We start from the raw sequence: 16874 nt of genomic DNA, 5'->3' as shown, positions 1-16874 counted from the left end.
GGCGCTCAGCCCTCCCCACTTCCTTTCCTGCCAGTCCGCCTCCTCCTGTGGGTCTTAGACGAGGTCGGGAGCGGCCTTCCAGCTGAGGGGTCGAGGGTCACAGAGCCACTTCCTGGGCAAGAAGACCAGTCGTGCTCTGGGGCCAGGCTGGGGCGGGGGCTCCGGCTGAGCCTGTCCTCCGTTGGGGAGGTCAGTGAGAGCCTGGCACCGGCGGGGCTCCAGGGGGGCTGGAGCAGCAGGCGCCGTGGGAAGGGGGAGCTGGGAGGTGATGAGCAGCAGGGCCTCCGCGGAGACATGGGGTGGGGGCCACGGTGCCCCCGACTCCTCAGGACTCTGAGGCCCAGAAGCCAGGCAGGAAGGGACGGCTGTGCCTGAGGTCCACGTCTCTGTGGCGCTGCACGCCGTCCCGGCCGCCCTGTCTGCCCCCACAGCCGGTGGACAGTGGTGCCAGGGCCGGCGCTCCCCCCGCCCCGCCCACTGCGCTGTGCACCTGCCTCCCTGCCGTCTCCCCTGCTGCCTGCTCCCCTCCCCCCCACTCTGTGACTGGGAAACCTTCCCTGGGGCAGCACCGGGCAGCCCAAAGCTGAGAACACCGCACTGGGCGGCAGCACGGGAGGTGGCGGGAAGACGCCCCTCTCAGAGCGTGTGCACGGCCTCGCCCCCTCCGCTCCCTGCGGGGTGAGGACTTGCCATGCCCACCCCAGAGCGGGGGGCGCCGGGCAGGGGGGCAGAGTGGAGGGCGAGGCCATGAAAGCAACCTCAGACTCTCCCTCGCACGGGGCTTTGCACCTGTAGAGAAACACAGCGCCGGCCAGTCCCCCACCCTCGGGGGGGACTCTCCAGACCGCCCCACGCCCACGGCCTCTGTCCGGCCTTTAGGAGAAGGATGCGGGAGAGCCACAGGGACCCCTGGAGGCAGGCCGGCAGCCCAGCGAGCTCCTCGGGGGAGGTGGGACGCCGGGGCCGCCTGGCCGGAGAGCCCTGAGAGCTGCAGACCCCTCGCACAGGCTGTGGGAAACCCTTAGGAATGCAAGTCCCTCCCCGTTCTGAGTCACAGACCGCACGGACAGTCTGTGGGACCTGCAGCTGGAAGGCCTGTCTGTCAGCCAGCAGCGTGCACCGAGTGCCTGCACCTCTCGCAGATCATGTGACAGCCCTGTGGTAGGAAAGAAAAGGAAATCGCAGACACAGTGCCGCCCTGGGAGCATGCAGTGCAGCTGGCATGAGGACATACACTGCACACACATGTGCACACATGCTTCCAGAGCCACCGCACTGCGCCACGCAATCCCACATCACACACCACAAACTATCACATGGGACCTGAGAAGGTCTCCTAGGGAACGGATGGGCTACGAGAGTGAGGAGGGAGATGCATGCGTGTGTGTGTGTGTGTGTGTGTGTGTGTGTGTGTGTGTTTACATCGACCTCCTTCCTGCGTGTGAACAGTGGAACAAGGCCCACCATCAGAGCAGAACAGGCTGACCAAGGTCAGAGCTGGGTGACCGTCAGCAGCTACCCCATGTCCGGGGACATCTCTCTGTCCATCACACAGACAGCAGCACGCACTCCTGGGGCCGTAAGGATAAGCGGGTGTGGAAGTGCCTGGCACATTAAATCCTCCACGGCCCCCAGCCTGTGCCTCTCCTCTCCCTTCCCCTGTCCCGACCCTTCTTTGCCCCCCCTGGGCCTTTGCCAGGTTCTCTGCCTGGCCCTCATGCTAATCCTCCCAGAGAGACAGGGAGACTCCCACGCCCGCCCTCCTAAGCCACCGCGCACGCCGGCTCTCCTGGCCGGGGCAGCTGAGTGATGCCACACGAATGCTGGATGATAGGCAGCAGCGTCCACACACATCTACCAGGTGGCACTGTGCAGGGTTAAAGATGCAGGCGCCATATTTTGCCCCTGTTCCCTGCACAAGCAGCCGGGGCGGGTTCTCTGAGGACGGCCTCCACGCCCAGCAGGCAGCCTCGTGGCACCGGCCATTGGCCACACGTGAGCCGGCCTGTGTGACGTGTCATCCGTGTGAGCTAGAGTGTGGCTGGGAGAGGGACTGGTGCTGGGTGGCTGTGAGCAGCTGAGGCCCAGGGACCTCCCCTGGGAGCTGCGGAGAGATGGCCACGCGGGCTCAGAACGCGGTCAAGGAGGAGATCAGAGATGCAGAATGGACGTGTTTCCCAAGAGCAGGCCGCTCGATGCTCCAGATGTGGCTTTTGTCGGGATGCTCCTCCACAGTGACTGCGTCTCCTGCAAAACCAAAGGCTCCGTGCCCCTCCCAGTCAGCAGCCCACGGAGCAGACGGCACTGGCATCTCCCCAGCCACTGCCTTATTTCTTCAGGAAGAATATTTTGCATCATAAACCCTTTGATGAAGAAAGGGGGAGAGAGCCCTCAATGAAATATGTTAATCTGGGTAAGCCAGGCTCGAATGAAAGGGAATAGTAAAAGAGATGGAACTCACCAAGGCCCACGCAGCACCCTGAGATAGCTGAAGAGGACAGGGAGGAGAACAGGCCCCGGTTCCAGCTGCTCGGGGTCAGAGAGATGGCAGTGATCATGGTTGGAAAATCGGCTCGAGGCCGCCAGATTTGACTCGACTCATTAGCCTGGAAGGGTTGTGCAGAGAGGGCTGTTTTGTGCCAACATCAAAGATGATTTGGGAACACAAGGTCAACTCCACCTGCAAAGGACTGGCAACAGCAGAAAAAATGGGGGGCCACTCTCTGGGCTCCCCCGCCCCGCAACCTTCCTATGATTGGCAGCTGAGCGAGGGAAGGGAAGGAAAGGCAGGGTATTTACTGTGACTACAAATGTAGAGGAAGCCCAAGCCAAAGTAAAGGACGAAAAAGAGGCTCTGACCCAAAGCCAGCAACGGCTTAAGTACCCGCACCTGCCAGGCTGGCGGGCGTGCTAAGTGTTAGACATGACTCTTCAGGGAGCTCAGCGTCCCTTGGGCTCGCAGTGGAGCCTCCGAAAAGACCGGCCAGGAAAGGGGCTCTGCGTGCTGGGGGCGTGCAGAGGAGAGCGATGAAGATGAAGCTGAAACGCGGGGGCCAAGCCAGATGTTGCAGGGCCTGGGTCATGTTTAAAATGTTGTCTGGCGCTTCCAGTCCAGATGGCGGCATAGGTAAATGCAGGGATAGAAACCTCCCACAACCACATCAAAAATGCAACTAAACCAGACCCACCATCATTCATAACCACCTAAAATCTAGCTGAACAGAAGTCCTACAACTAAGGATAGGAAGAAGAAGCCACATTGAGATGGTAGGAGGCCACATTGAGATGATTGTCCCACAACCACAAGTGACGGTTAAAAACAGGAAGAATATCTCAGCTGCAGAGGTCACTCTGAGGACCCAGGGTCCCAGGCCAACACCAGACCCCCAGCCCGGGGTTCCAGAACTGGGAAGAGAAGTCCCATAACTTCTGGCTGTAAAATCCAGTGGGAATTGTGGCTGAGTGGCACAGAGGCTGCTGGTGCCCAGGCAGTTCCTCTTAAAGGGCCCAGACACAGACTTATTCTGACTGACTCCCTCTGAGCTCCAGCGCTGAAGCAGCACCTTGAAAGGCACCAGGGACATACGGGGAAGAACTGAAGTGTCCAGCATCAGGGCGAGAGCTGGAGGGGCAGCGTTCTCCCAGACAGAGGTGCTGGCAGAGGCCATTGCTCCTTTTCTGAGTCTGCCTCCCACAGAGCCAGCAGGTGGGTGCCATATCTGAGTCACCATCAACCTAGCTAACACTGTTCACCTGCCCTGGTGACTCCCAGAGGCCTCGCCCACCCAACATGCAGGCCCACCCAAGCCCTTCTCAGGGGCTTTTCCATACAAACAACCTGTCTTGGCTCATGCTGCTGTGTTCCTAAATCTCTCAAACACTAGCATACAGCTTCTGTGTGCCCTGTACCTGCCAAGGGGCCCAGGCCCGGCACTAGTGGCAGCAGGCCTTGGTTCACCTCTCCTGGGCACATCAAAGTCCAGCACAAGTAACAGCCATCTGCAGATCTCTCTATAACTCATGCCAGGTGGCCCCGGACAGGGCACAGGCAGTGCTGACCTTTGTCTGCACCTCCCAGGAGGCCCCAGAGCCAGTGCACCCAGCGGACATCTTCAGACCATGCTGAAGCACCACCCAACCACCTCCACAGGGACACTCTCAAGGGGTGGACTCAGGAAGCACCTGAGCCCCAAACTGAAGTGAGTTCTCCTCCCACGGGGTTGTCCCCTGCACAGCTGATCCCCCACAGTGGTCACAGCTCATCCTTGCAGCCTATCAGTCTTGGGGTAAATCCCTCCCATTAATGTACCAACAGCAATCAAGGCCCAACTACATCAGGAGGGTGCACAGAGCCCACAGGGGTGCACCTGAAACACCCATGTGACAAGGGAGGCTGTGCCATTGGCCATACAGAACACCTACTACACAAGGCCTCTCTACCAAGCCCAGGAGAGGTAGCAGCTCTACCTAACACACAGGAACAAACACAGAGAGGCTGCCAAAATGAGGAGACAAAGACACATGTCCCAAATGAAAGAACAGAACAAAAGTCCAGAAAAAGAACTAAACAAAATGGAAATTAGCAATCTACCAGATGCAGAGTTCAGAGCACTGGTTATAAGGATGCTCAATGAGCTTAGGGGAAGAGTGGAGGAGCTTAGTGAGAACTTTAACAAACAGAAGGAAAGATAAAAATGGAGATAGAAAACATTAAAAAGAACCTGTCAGAAATGAAAAATATACATTAAATAAAATGAAGAATATGTTACAGGGAATCAACAGCAGAGTAGATGAAGCAATTTGGCACACAAAGAAAGCAGAAAACACCCAATCAGAACAGCAAAAAGAAAAAAGAATTTTTTTAAATGTCAATAGTGAATGAAAAAAAAATCAATAGTGTAAGGAGCTCCTGGGACAACTTCAAGTGTACCAACATTCACATCATGGAGGCGTCATAAGGTGAAAACAAGAAATTGAAAACCTAAAAGTAATAATGGAAAACTTTACTAACCTTGTGAAGTCCAGGAAGCACAGAGACTCTGAAACAAGATGAACCTAAAGAGGCCCATACCAAGACACATCATAATTAAAATGCAAAAGCTTAAAGACAACAAGAGAATCTTACAAGCAGCAAGGGAAAACCTGTTACCTGCAAGGGAGCACCCACAAGACTGCCAGCTGATTTCTCAAACCAGAAGGGATTGGTGTGAAATATTCAAAGTGGTGAAAAGCAAGGACCTACAACCAAGATTACTTAACCCAGCAAGGCTATCACTTAAAATTGAAGGAAAAATAAAGAGCTTCCCAGACAAGAATAGAATCAATAACATTGTAATAACTATATATATGGTGTCAAATGGGTACTAGATTTATCAGGTGATCACTTCATAAGTTATAAATGTCTAATTATGGGGTTATACACCTGAAACTAATATAATATTGTAGGTCAACTGTAATTTTAAAATGAAAAAATATATTTTTAAAAAGAAATATTGTATTTATCCTAAGGACAAGGAAAATGTATTGAAGAGTTCTATGCAAGAGGGTGGTAGTAGCAGATTTGTTTTGGGAAAACCATTCTCAATGCCAAGATAGAGTGCGTGGCCTGTAAGAGGTGCCAATCATCCTTGTAGAGTGATGAGGCTGCCGTGTGGAGAACAGGTGGGAGGGGCACACAGTGGGTTCTGGGAGGCAACTAGTTGGGATGTCATTTCCCTGGTCCAAGTGAGAGGTGACAGTGGGATAGGGGTGGAGGTGGAAAGAAGTGAAGAGATCCAAGAGCTACGTGGGACACAAAAGCTATAGGACTTGGTAGGCAGGGAGAGAAAGAGAAGCATCTAGAATAACACCTAAGACAGCTGGTTTGACTCAGTGGATAGAGCATCGGCCTGCGGACTGAAGGGTCCCGGGTTCAATTCTGGTCAAGGTCACATGCCCAGGTTGCAGGCATGTGATCCCCAGTAGGGAACATGCAGGAGGCAGCCAATCAATGATTCTCTCTCATCATTGATGTTTCTGTTTCTCTCTCTCTCTCTCTCTCTCTCTCTCTCTCTCTCTCTCTCTCCCTTCCTCTCTGAAATCAATAAAACTATATTTTTAAAAACAGAATAACACCTAAGTTTCTGGCACAACATGAGTCAGGGAATCCAGGAGGTGGTGGGTTTGCAGGGTGCATGGTCAAGACTTCTGTCGTGGACATGTTGAGTGTGAGCTGTAGGGTCTGGAGTTCAAAGGGGAGATCTGGGCTGGATGGAATCTGTGAGTTATCTGTGTATAGGTGGGCATGGGGTCATGGGTAGGTAAAGCATATGGAGTGAGAGACAGTGGGTACAGGATGGAGCCTGTCAGAACTAACCATTCATTAGTGGGAGTGGAGGGGAGATGCACCTGCAAAGCAGACAGCAAAGAAATGGCCCAAGAGAGGAGAGAAAAGCCAGAGGGTGTTTCACTGGGGAACCCAAGGGACCAGATGGAGGGGGCACACACCTGGGAGGCCAGGTGGTAACCCGGCGAGGTGCCTGAGGGTCCCCTTGCTGTGGATTTATGGCGTTCATGTCAGTGAATGGTGAGGAGTAAATGGTGACTGTTTACATTGCCCCGTGCACACCTGGCACATCGCAGGGGCTGGCAAATATTAGCACCTTGTTCCCCTAGCCCCGTTGTGTTCAAACACATCGTGTGGGCCCCCCTCTGCCTACACTCATCGAACATGCGTACACTGACTCACGGTCAGCTCCCCACGCAGACACGGCAGATCAAGTAAGATGTGTGAGCTGGCACCCGCTCCCAGGTGCCTCAGAGAGGAGCGAGCACCTGCTCCGTTTCGCTGGCCCATCCCTCCCAAACCAAGAGGCGCCCACAGCAGGTCACAGCCTGCATACGTGCAATTCTGGCTTAACCTGCGAGCCACAGAGCGCCTCTCCTGCTGGGGGAGGGGAGGTTGAAAGATAAGGACAGACTGTGTCTGAGCATCCGCAGCCTGACACGTGTGACTTTTTGGGCTCATGAGACCAAAGAATTAAATGCAAAGCTGCCGATGGGGCGCTGGGCGATGCCCGCACAGGTGCTGAGCCTGCACAGTTGAGAGGAGTGAAAACATGAAGACCTCAGTGAACCAGAATCTGGAAGAACAGCTTCTTCTGGTGAACGGCGCTCCTGATTTAGCAGGTGTTCGCTCAAAAACCCTCTAAAACGCGTTCTAGAATTCTTTTCTGGTGTGGGGGTTAAGCTGTGGTGAATACGATGTAATCTTTTCTACTGAGAATTTCCAGGAGCCTCTACTGTGGGTTTAAAAGGCCTGGAAACTAGGCTGGGAAGACGCTTAACGCCTCCTATCAGCTTGCGCTTTGCCTTCTGTGCTTTTCAAAGTGAAGTGCCAATAAAGGAGTCTGGTTATGAATCCCAGGTTGGGGGTCCTCACTTGGGCATCGCTGTAACTGCAACTCCTTCCCACTTTTCTCTGGATCCCCCGAGGAGGTGCACAGCAAAAACACGTTGAAGGAATGCCTGCAGCCCGGCCGGCGTGGCTCAGGGGTTGAACCAGGTCACAGTTTGATTCCCAGTCAGGGCACATGCTGGGGTTCTGGGCTCAGTCCCCAGTGGGGGGGCATGCAGGAGGCAGCGGGTCAGTGCTTCTCTCTCATCACTGATGTTTCGCTCTCTCTCCCTCTCCCTTCATCTCTGAAATCAATAAAAAGATATTTTGTTAAAAAAAAAGATGACTGCCTTCCTCTTGAGATGCAGGCACACTGTCCCTGCGCCCTGGCAGTCACCTGGTATTTTTCACGCGCCACAGTTTTGCTGAACGTTCGCCCTGGCATGGGCTGCCGGTGCCCGCAGGTAAATCAGGGACATGCCAATCCTCTTGCTGGCCTGACCCTAAAGACTCTGAGGCCATTGTCCTGCTGGGGAGAAAGAGGTGAGGTTGGACTGGCACCCTGGCACCAGGTCTGTCCCCTGTCAGACCAGGTCACACCCAACACCACCCCACAGAGTGCACACGGGCAGGAAGTTCGCAGGCACACACAGAGAGGGCGGGGGATGCGTGGCTTCCCCCTCGAAGGGGGACTACTGGCGATGGGGCGCTCCCAGTTCAGACAGGCCGCTGTGTGCTGTGAGAGACGAGAAGAAGGCCCGCCCAGCCAGGCCTTGGAGACAGCAGCAGGCGGTGGTCCTGGGAGGACCCCCGGAAGCGTCCTGTCTGACCCTGTCTGAGGTTTGAGTCGGGAAGCCAGCCCAGGGCCGAGGAGAGTTGGGTTTCGACCTCTATGGGTGCATTGCTGCGCGCATGCTCGGGCGCTCCTGGGTCTCTCTGGGCCTCATGGAGCAGACCCTTCCTCTCCGGAAAGGTACGGCTGTGCCCTCGCGCTGCAGCCCTGGGAGCCGGCCCTCCTGGGCATCTCACTCGAGATCGGGTGTGTTGGTGCTCGAGGCTGGGAGGGGCTTTGGCGCCTGCCCGGCTGTGGTTGGAAACGAGCGTCCTCTCCACAGACTCCTGGGACTTCAAGCAGTCCACGCGCAACATCTCCCCCACCATCAACCAGGCCAACATCGTGGACCTGCACCCGGCGTCCGTGTACAGCATCCGCATGTACTCCTTCAACAAGATCGGCCGCAGCGAGCCCAGCAAAGGGCTCACCGTCAGCACCGAGGAGGCCGGTGAGCCCCTCGCCCTGCCCGGTGCCTGGCCTTGGGGTCAGGGCCTCCCGGGGCCCACACCCACCCTGTCCATGGGCGGCGGGCTGGCAGTTAGAAGAGGGAAGAGGGGAGGGAGATCCCAAGGTATTTGTTCACGTCCGCCCCCGCTTCATCTGCTTGGCCTGTTCCAGGTGGGGTGCTCCGTGCTGGGCTTCTGGGAGTTGTCCATGGTTCTGCCCTGTGCCCCAGCCCCGGCCTGTACGGGAAGGACAGATGTGCCAGATCTGCAAAGGGTGGGGTACCAGTGCCCTGAATTATTTTCCGTGACCTTTGTCATGAGGTTTTCCTGAAATTTTAAACAAGATCTCTGTTGCTATATATTCTCTCTAGATGGAGATAGAGATAGAGATAGAGATAGAGATAGAGATAGAGATGATAGAGATAGGTAAGATAGAGATAGAGATGATATAGAGAGAGATGAAAGAGATAGAGATAGAGAGAGAGAGAGAGAAATATATAGATATAGATATAGATATAGATATAGATATAGATATAGATATAGATATAGATATAGATATAGATATAGATATAGATGATATAGATATGTGCAGTTTTACCAATAATAGTAAGGTAAGAACTAAGATGGCCAACACGCGTTATCGTTACCAGCACGCCAGAGGTTCTCCCCATGCCCCTTCCCAGCCATAACTCCCCCCTCCTGCTGAGTAACCAGTGTCTTCATGTCCTTGCTTCTTTCCTGTGTTGTCACCACAATGTCTGTACACACACACTATATAGTTTAGTTCTGCCTGTTTTCCAATAGCATGTGTTCATGAAGTCGTAGTTTATATATTCTTTTTCCTTCCTTGTTTTATCTAAAATGTGCACGAGCTTCCTGTTTTTAGTACAGCCATAGCATGCGTGCCTTTTCAGCCCTGGGTGGCATCCCATCCGAGGGCTGTAGCGCAGTCCGTCTGCCCATTGCCCTGCAGCTGGACATCTGCTGCTTACAGCTGGAGGGCGAGCACTTGGGTACTTGCACACGGTTCGTGCATTTCTCTAGGGAACACGAGCAGTTGTAGAATTAGAGGGTCATCAGACGTGCATACGAGTATAAGAGTTCTTGCCACGACACACCCTTGCCCACACTTCGTACTATCAAACATGGGAAAAGTTACGGAGAATAAGGAGGAAACATAAACCCCAGGATCGTTTCAGGGGGACTCACAGGCAGGTCCTCTGCTCTTGTCAGTGAGCGTGTCCTTCCTGCCCAGCAGTCCCCAGCTCAGGGGACAGCAATGGGAACACAGGACTCTTCCTCGGAGACTTGTAATATCGCTCTTCTTCCTCCCCGCCAGCCCCTGATGGGCCCCCCGTGGACGTCACCTTGCAGCCAGTGACCTCACAGAGCATCCAGGTGACCTGGAAGGTAAGTGGGGTTGGAGGTATCTCCCTGGAATGCCTCCTGGCCTCCTCCCCGCAGTCCCGGAGGGAAGCCCAGCAGGCTGGCTGGTTGTGGTCTCTGACCATGCCCATGCCGGCTGTTTGTTCGTTTGTTTGTTTGTTTGTTAGTTTTGTTAATCCTCACCCAAGGATATTTTTCCATTGTTTTTTTTTAAAAGAGAGTGGAAAGGAGAGGGAGAGACAGAGAGAAACATCGATGTGTGAGAGACACATCGATCGGTTGCCTTCTGCATGCACCCTGACCAGACCAGGGAACCCACAACCGAGATACCAGAATCCAACTGGGACCCTTCAGTCCACAGGCCGACACTCTATCCACTGAGCCACACCAGCTAGGGCTTACCCATGCCTGTTTACTGGCAAGGCCAGGGAGACTGGAAGGAAGAGAGAGGATACCAGAGCGAGTTCCCCACCAATCCCCACTTCCTTCTCCACCCTTCTCTCCGATGGAGGCCTGTGCATGGGATGGCATGAAGAACTTGGCAGCGCCACGTAGGGGAGATGGCTTTCCACCACACTGGACTGTCCTCCACACCCCACATGTTGTAAAAAGTCAGGAGTTGGGTTTCATTTTGTGAACGCTCAGGGGGAGGGCTGTGGATGATGGGCAATGGCAGGACAGAGCCTCCCCCTCTCTCGGCCCTGTGATCGGAGCTGGGCGGTAGGTTGATGCCATCCCCTGTCTTCTCACAGTGAGGCTGGGGACAAGGGGCTTGGTCCTGCCAGGCCTCAGTTTCCTCCGCTGGAAACAGGATGAAAATACTGCCCTCCTTACCCTTGGGGGCAGGAGAGCTGTAGAGAAAACAGGTCCGCATGTGCTGCAGCCATTTCTAAGGGACAGAGCGTTATAAAATCTAGTGAGTGTCTGAAGAATCTGTCACTTAAGGAAAACCGTAGAGGAGACTCAACAGTGGGGCAGAGAACAGATCAGAATAACGGTTTACGGGACCAAGAAGTGCTTTCCTGGGCAGCTCAGCCTGGGCCATATCCCTGCCGCGGCGCCAAAGGGCTAGCAGTGCGATGGCTTCCCCTGCACCGCATGTTCCAGCGCCCAAGTGCCTCCTCACACGGACTTCGGCGGCTGTTTCTGTGGAGTAGAGAGGACAGAGGTACTCTGTCTCCGTCCGTCAGAGGGGCACAGAGACAGGTGCGGGACCTGCCCACAGTCTGGAGGCCCGGCCCAGTCTCCCCACCGAACGCCGTGCGTGGAGTGGGGAGCAGAGTGCTTCCTCACGCCCACCCATGCTCTGCTTCCTGGAGCGCCCCCATCTCAACAGGGGGCTTGGGGCATTGCCTCATCTACACCCGGGTCAAATGTTCAAGGTGATTCTCTGACGCTAACTCCTAATGGGGAAAGCCCGGATGCTTTAGTCTTGCTCCTGGGCCTTTTAAAACTGTAGACTTGCCAGGCTGGTGTGGTTCAGTGGTTGGGCATTGGCCTATGAACCAAGAGGTTGCTGTTCGATTCCCATCAGGGCACATGCCCGGGTTGGGGGCTCAATCCCCAGTAGGGGATGTGCAGGAGGCAGCCGATCAATGACTCTCTCTCATCATTGATGTTTCTATCTCTCTTCCTCTCCCTTCCTTTCTGAAATCAATAACAATATCTTTCTAAAAAATGGTAGACTTAAGAATGGGAGAGATTCAGAAGAGCCTAGTGATGTTTTCCACGCATGCGCGCACACACAAACACACACACACACACACACACACACACACACACACACACACTGCAGCAGAGCCTGGTCCCTTCCCTCCCTAGAGAAATGACCAAGACAGACGTGGGGTTTCCTGGAGACCAGTCCACCATGTGGATGACTGGAGCCATGGTTCCCCTCCAGATGCAGATCAGGCTCCAGGCCTTTCCTCAGAAACTGGGGGGCCGGAGTGTAATCCCCAAGTCTCATCTGCCTCCTGGCTCTGGACCCACTTTCTGGGAGCACCCTGAGGAAGCCGGGAGGTGGGACAGGAATGAGCAAGTATGTAAAACACGGACACTGGATATTCGGTTACAGAGCTCTGACCTAGAGGTCGATAAAAATTTAGAATCAGATTTACTTCTCCAAAGTCCCATAATGGAAAATAAAATTGATTAGAAAGTTCGAACTTCAGAACGAGCCAGCCCATCAATAAATTTTGGGCTGACTTTTCAGGGGATTTTTTTTAACACCATGAAACAGATTACTGAAAAATAAAGATTCACTTGAAAGATAAGTCACTTCATTTTAAGACTCTTTCCATGAGATGAATTGCCACAGCTTTATGACATAAATTTGCAATCAGCCCTATTGGCTTCTTAATGCTTCAGAGAAATATTGTTAAGATTGATTTAAATCTTGAGTGTGCCTGTTTGGGGGATGGGTAAGTGGGAGGAGAAAGAGAGAGAAGGAAAGAGAGGAGGGAAGAAGGGGGCATGTAGCAGGGTATGCGTGGCTGCCTGTCCAGGGCCTCTACCAGTCTATGTTGGTGTGATGAAGGCTGCATGGTGCTGTGTACAGGTGTGTATCGTGAACACACCTATTTCGTGAGTTCAAAACAATTACGTTAAATTTAAAACCTCATTTTGCTGAGCTAACAGTGAGCTTTAAAATGCAGTTCATTTAAAACATTCGCTGAATTTAAAAAAAAACAAAACCATGAAGCTGTTTCACTAACTAGTTTTACTAAGTTGTTTTTGAGCACGCTGCTTTTCGCACAATAGAACGCGGGGCTTCTAAATTTACCTCGTTGTCTTCAAACCCCTGACTCAAGCTGTTTCTGTACGCACCAGGGAGGGTGCTGCTGTTGGGGAAAATAAGCCATTTGGGGGGGGCTAGCAATCTGAATCTCTGCCGTAACCTAATGTGCATTCCTGATGCCTATAATTAAGTCACTGCCCCTTTCTCCACAATCTGGTCTTGCAAGACCTGTTTACCTAAATGCTCCCATTTCACAGAGGCCTAAACCATGAACAACACACAACCCCCCGAGGGGTTGTCAGCGCCGGCGCCAGGCCAGGCCTTTAGGTGTGGTCTCACGGCCCCCATCCCAACACACGGGGCTTTGTGCAGAGCCCACCAAAGGTCCGGAAATCTGATCCATATTTGGGGACAAAGAAACCAAAGGGGCTAAAGGGAGAGCTTCCTCCATATTGGGGCTCAGGATTTGGAGAGAAACAGGCTCCCCTGAGTCATTGTGCTAGTGCATGCGAAACATCTGGAAACAAATGGCTTTTTCCTCTATCTCCAGCACTCCTGTGTGTGCCTGGCCGCCTGGTGAGTTCTGTAACACTGCCCCGCAGCTGGTAGAGGGCAGGTCCTCTCCTTCCATCAGTTTCTCTGTGGGTCTCAATGCATCTGGCCGGCGACAGGTGTGGGTGCTTGTTTCGCAGGGTCTGGATGTGTGTTCATGGTTCTGGAGACGATATATCGGGACCGTGTGTGTGTGTGTGTGTGTGTGTGTGTGTGTGTGCGCTCAAACTTGGGGTGAGAGTATGCTTTCCACTCCCCAGACTGGTGCCAGTGGGGTTTTCTCCATTCGGCTGGCCGCCTGGGGTCAGGCCTTCACTCCTGCCCACCACCAGAGCTCTAAGACACCCCTCCCCCCGCGAGGCCTGGCCCATCTCTGTCCCTCCAATGGAGCTGCCCCTTGGCCAGAAGGTCGAAGGAAGCTGCTGCTCCAAGAGGGGCTGGACTCACGTGAAAGCCAGGACTTCTTTCCCTTGTATGCTATGTACACCATTTTATATGCATACAGCTTCCCATGTCAACCACGTTGGTGTGTGTAGCTCAGCAGCACTAAGTATGTTCACAGTGCTATGCAGCCATCACCACTGTTCATGTGCAGAATTTCCCCCTCTCCATGCCCATCACAGTGACTCCCTGTCCACCCACCCCCGCTCCTCACAGCCTCCATTCTACTCTGTCTGTGAATTGTCTAGTCTCAGGGCCTCGTAGAAGTACTTCCACACAAGATCTGACCTTCCGTGTTTGGCTCAGCTCACTTAGCGTAATATTCTCAAGATCCATCCCTGTTGCAGCGTGTATCAGCAGGTCCTTCCCTTAAGGCTAATAATCCGGTGTGTGGGCACCCCACATATTTACCCGTTCACCTTCGATGGACACGGAGGCTGCTCCCAGCTTTGGCTGTTGAGAATTGTTGCTGTGAGCATGGGCGCACAGACATCTGTTCGAGTGCCTGCTTTCCATCCCCCTGGGTACATACCCCGACGTGGAATTGCCGGACCGATGGCAATTCTGTGTTTAACTGTTTGAGGAAACACCAAGCTGTTTCCCACAGTGGCTGCACCATTTCACATTCCCATCACAGTGCACAAGGGCTCTAACTTCTCTACGTCCTCACTGACAATTGTTATTTGCCAATTTTTTAGAATAGCCAGCTGGTGGGTGTGGAGTGGAATCTTCAGACTCCTTCTTTTTATTCAGACTCATTGCTCACCTCCTTCTCCATCTGGTTCCTTTTTGTCTGCTGTTCCCTTTCTCCCAAGGCCCTGAGCCCATGCCAAACAATGTCCTTATTCATTCATTCATTCATTCACTCATTCATTCACCATTCATTCATTCAACAAATGTGTGTGGAGGGCCTACTGCAGGCCAGGCACCATTCTAGACGCTGAGAGAACAGCAGGAGACAAAACAGACAACATCCCCATCCTCCTGGCGCTTGCGTGCTGATATGGACACAGAGCCAAGCCCACCAGCACACTCTATAGAGGGTCAGGTGCTGTCAGTGCTGGCGCGGGGCAGGCACGGGGGAGAGGAGGTGGGTCCAAGAGGTCATGGGGTCAGATCCATGGGGTTGTGTAACCCTTGCAAGGACTTCGCTCTCACCCTGAGTGACACGGGTCCTTGGAAGGGTGGGAGCGGAGGAGTGACAGGGTCTGGCGTGGCTTTAAGAGTGTCGTCTCAGAGTGTCACTGTGTCTGTCTCCCCTCCCCCACGCTGTACTCGCAGGCGCCCAAGAAGGAGCTGCAGAACGGCGTGATCCGGGGCTACCAGATCGGCTACAGGGAGAACAGCCCTGGCAGCAACGGGCAGTACAGCATCGTGGAGATGAAGGCCACCGGGGACAGCGAGGTCTACACCCTGGACAACCTCAAGAAGTTTGCGCAGTACGGGGTGGTGGTCCAGGCCTTCAACAGGGCCGGCACGGGGCCCTCGTCCAGCGAGATCAATGCCACCACCCTGGAGGACGGTGAGGGCGCCGGTGAACAGAGGGAGCAGGTCCCAGCCACAGGCAGAGCCGGGGCTGCCAGACAGGGCACGGGCCCCTCCCCCACTCCTGGCCCCATCATGGCCTGTGGTCCACACAGGCTCCCCGATCCCTCCATCTCCTCAGGCCCATTGGCTCCTTGAGAGCTGCTGGGTCTGTGAGCACCCCAGGCTTCTCAGTCCATCGGCGCTCTCTGCACCCCTTGCTGATGCTCGGCCCGCTAGTCCTGTGGCCTGTCTGAGCACCTTTCTGCACACTCCCCTCCGCGCTTCTCCTCCACGTTCTCTTCCTCCCTCGCCTGGCCCTCACCCATCTCTCTCCCTGCACTCTTTCCTCCACACCCTCTGGTTACCCTCTTGTTCTGGAGCAAAGCCGGATGCAGGACCGACTGGTGTGGAGGCAGGATGCGTGTCCGGAGCCCCCACCAGCCTGCCTGACCAGACACGAAGCGCCCGTCCACCCAGGTCCATGCAGGAATCAGCCAGGCCAGGCGCACCTCGGCCTCATGGGGCACCGCCTCCCCTGCTTTGGGGAGTGGGGCGCCTGGGAGAGATCAGCATGGGCTGTGGAGTCGTTTTCCAAACCAAGGAGGAGAGGGAAGAAAGTTTCTGGAGCGTTTGCTCAGCAGTTTTTCATACTTAATTAAGGCCCTCGTTAGCCTGTCAGATCCGGATCGTTCCTGGCACTGTTAGTGCTCCTCCTGGGGTATTCAAGGGCCCCTGCTCCAGCAATGGTGTCTTTCCCGTAATTATATTACCTTCATTGTGTTCCAACGGGCGATCTGTATTAGTTTATTACACTGGGTCCCTAATTACATGGTGCTTATATTTTTACACCTAAGTAATATGAAACAATAATCATTCTCAAAGAGGGTCGTTAGGATGATGTATTAGCATTTAAATGCTCATAAAAATTAGAGTTGCCTCTTGTGGGGCAACGGGATCTAATTACCTTCCATCAGCCTGCGCCTCCTTCCTCCACGGAAAGCGAAGCAGACGGGCCCTCCCTTTGCCCTCCGGCCTCCCAGAGGCCAGCAGGGAGTGCCCCCACGTTCTCCCTAGCCACGGTGGCGCCTCCGTCATCCGAGAAGGGCGAGCTGCACAGGGCCAACGCGGAGTGGGTCTCAGGTTCGGCTCGCCGGTAGCTCGCCCAGGGAGAGGGTCGAAGGCGGGCGGACCACCCACGTTGGCCTCCGAGAGTGTTTTTCCCTCAGTCATCCAAGGCACGTGGGGTGTTCCGGTGCAGGGTCAGGGACAGAGGCGCAATGGTCCGGGGGTCGCAACGGCGTCTGTAGAAACTCTTTTCCCTCTCACCAGGACTGGTTGAAATCCTCCTTCCTTCCATCCCTTTCCTTCAGCTTAGCAGGAGGACACAGGGTCTCTAGGCCAGGCCTTGGCTCAGGCGCCCTGGCCAGGTGACACTGACCAGCTGGCAGCCATGAGGCAAGGCATCGATTGCAGATCCCTCCCGGGCCGGCGCGGAGCCTCCGGCTGCACATCTAGCAGAGGTGGACTCCCCGGGCTGCGGTGCCCACTGCTGAAGTCCAGGGGGCTCATGCCAGA

At 54.4% G+C, this 16874-nt stretch overlaps 1 protein-coding gene across 1 annotated transcript in view; it reads left to right on the top strand.

Annotated features, from left to right (window-relative positions):
• The window catches only part of DSCAML1 (DS cell adhesion molecule like 1), a gene marked incomplete at its 3' end in the record, with an annotated part of 336958 nt that overhangs the window by 288724 nt on the left and 31360 nt on the right, over positions 1 to 16874 (top strand). The window contains exons 15-17 of the mRNA XM_079788952.1: positions 8491 to 8658; positions 9996 to 10066; positions 15054 to 15294. Coding sequence (XP_079645078.1) covers positions 8491 to 8658; positions 9996 to 10066; positions 15054 to 15294 — 480 coding nt within the window. The remainder of the gene's footprint in view (positions 1 to 8490; positions 8659 to 9995; positions 10067 to 15053; positions 15295 to 16874) is intronic.

This window comes from Cnephaeus nilssonii (genome assembly GCF_951640355.1).
Source record: "Cnephaeus nilssonii genome assembly, chromosome: 13".
In the NCBI taxonomy this organism is placed as follows: Eukaryota; Metazoa; Chordata; class Mammalia; order Chiroptera; family Vespertilionidae; genus Cnephaeus; species Cnephaeus nilssonii.
This window is presented reverse-complemented; position numbering and strand designations above follow the sequence as displayed.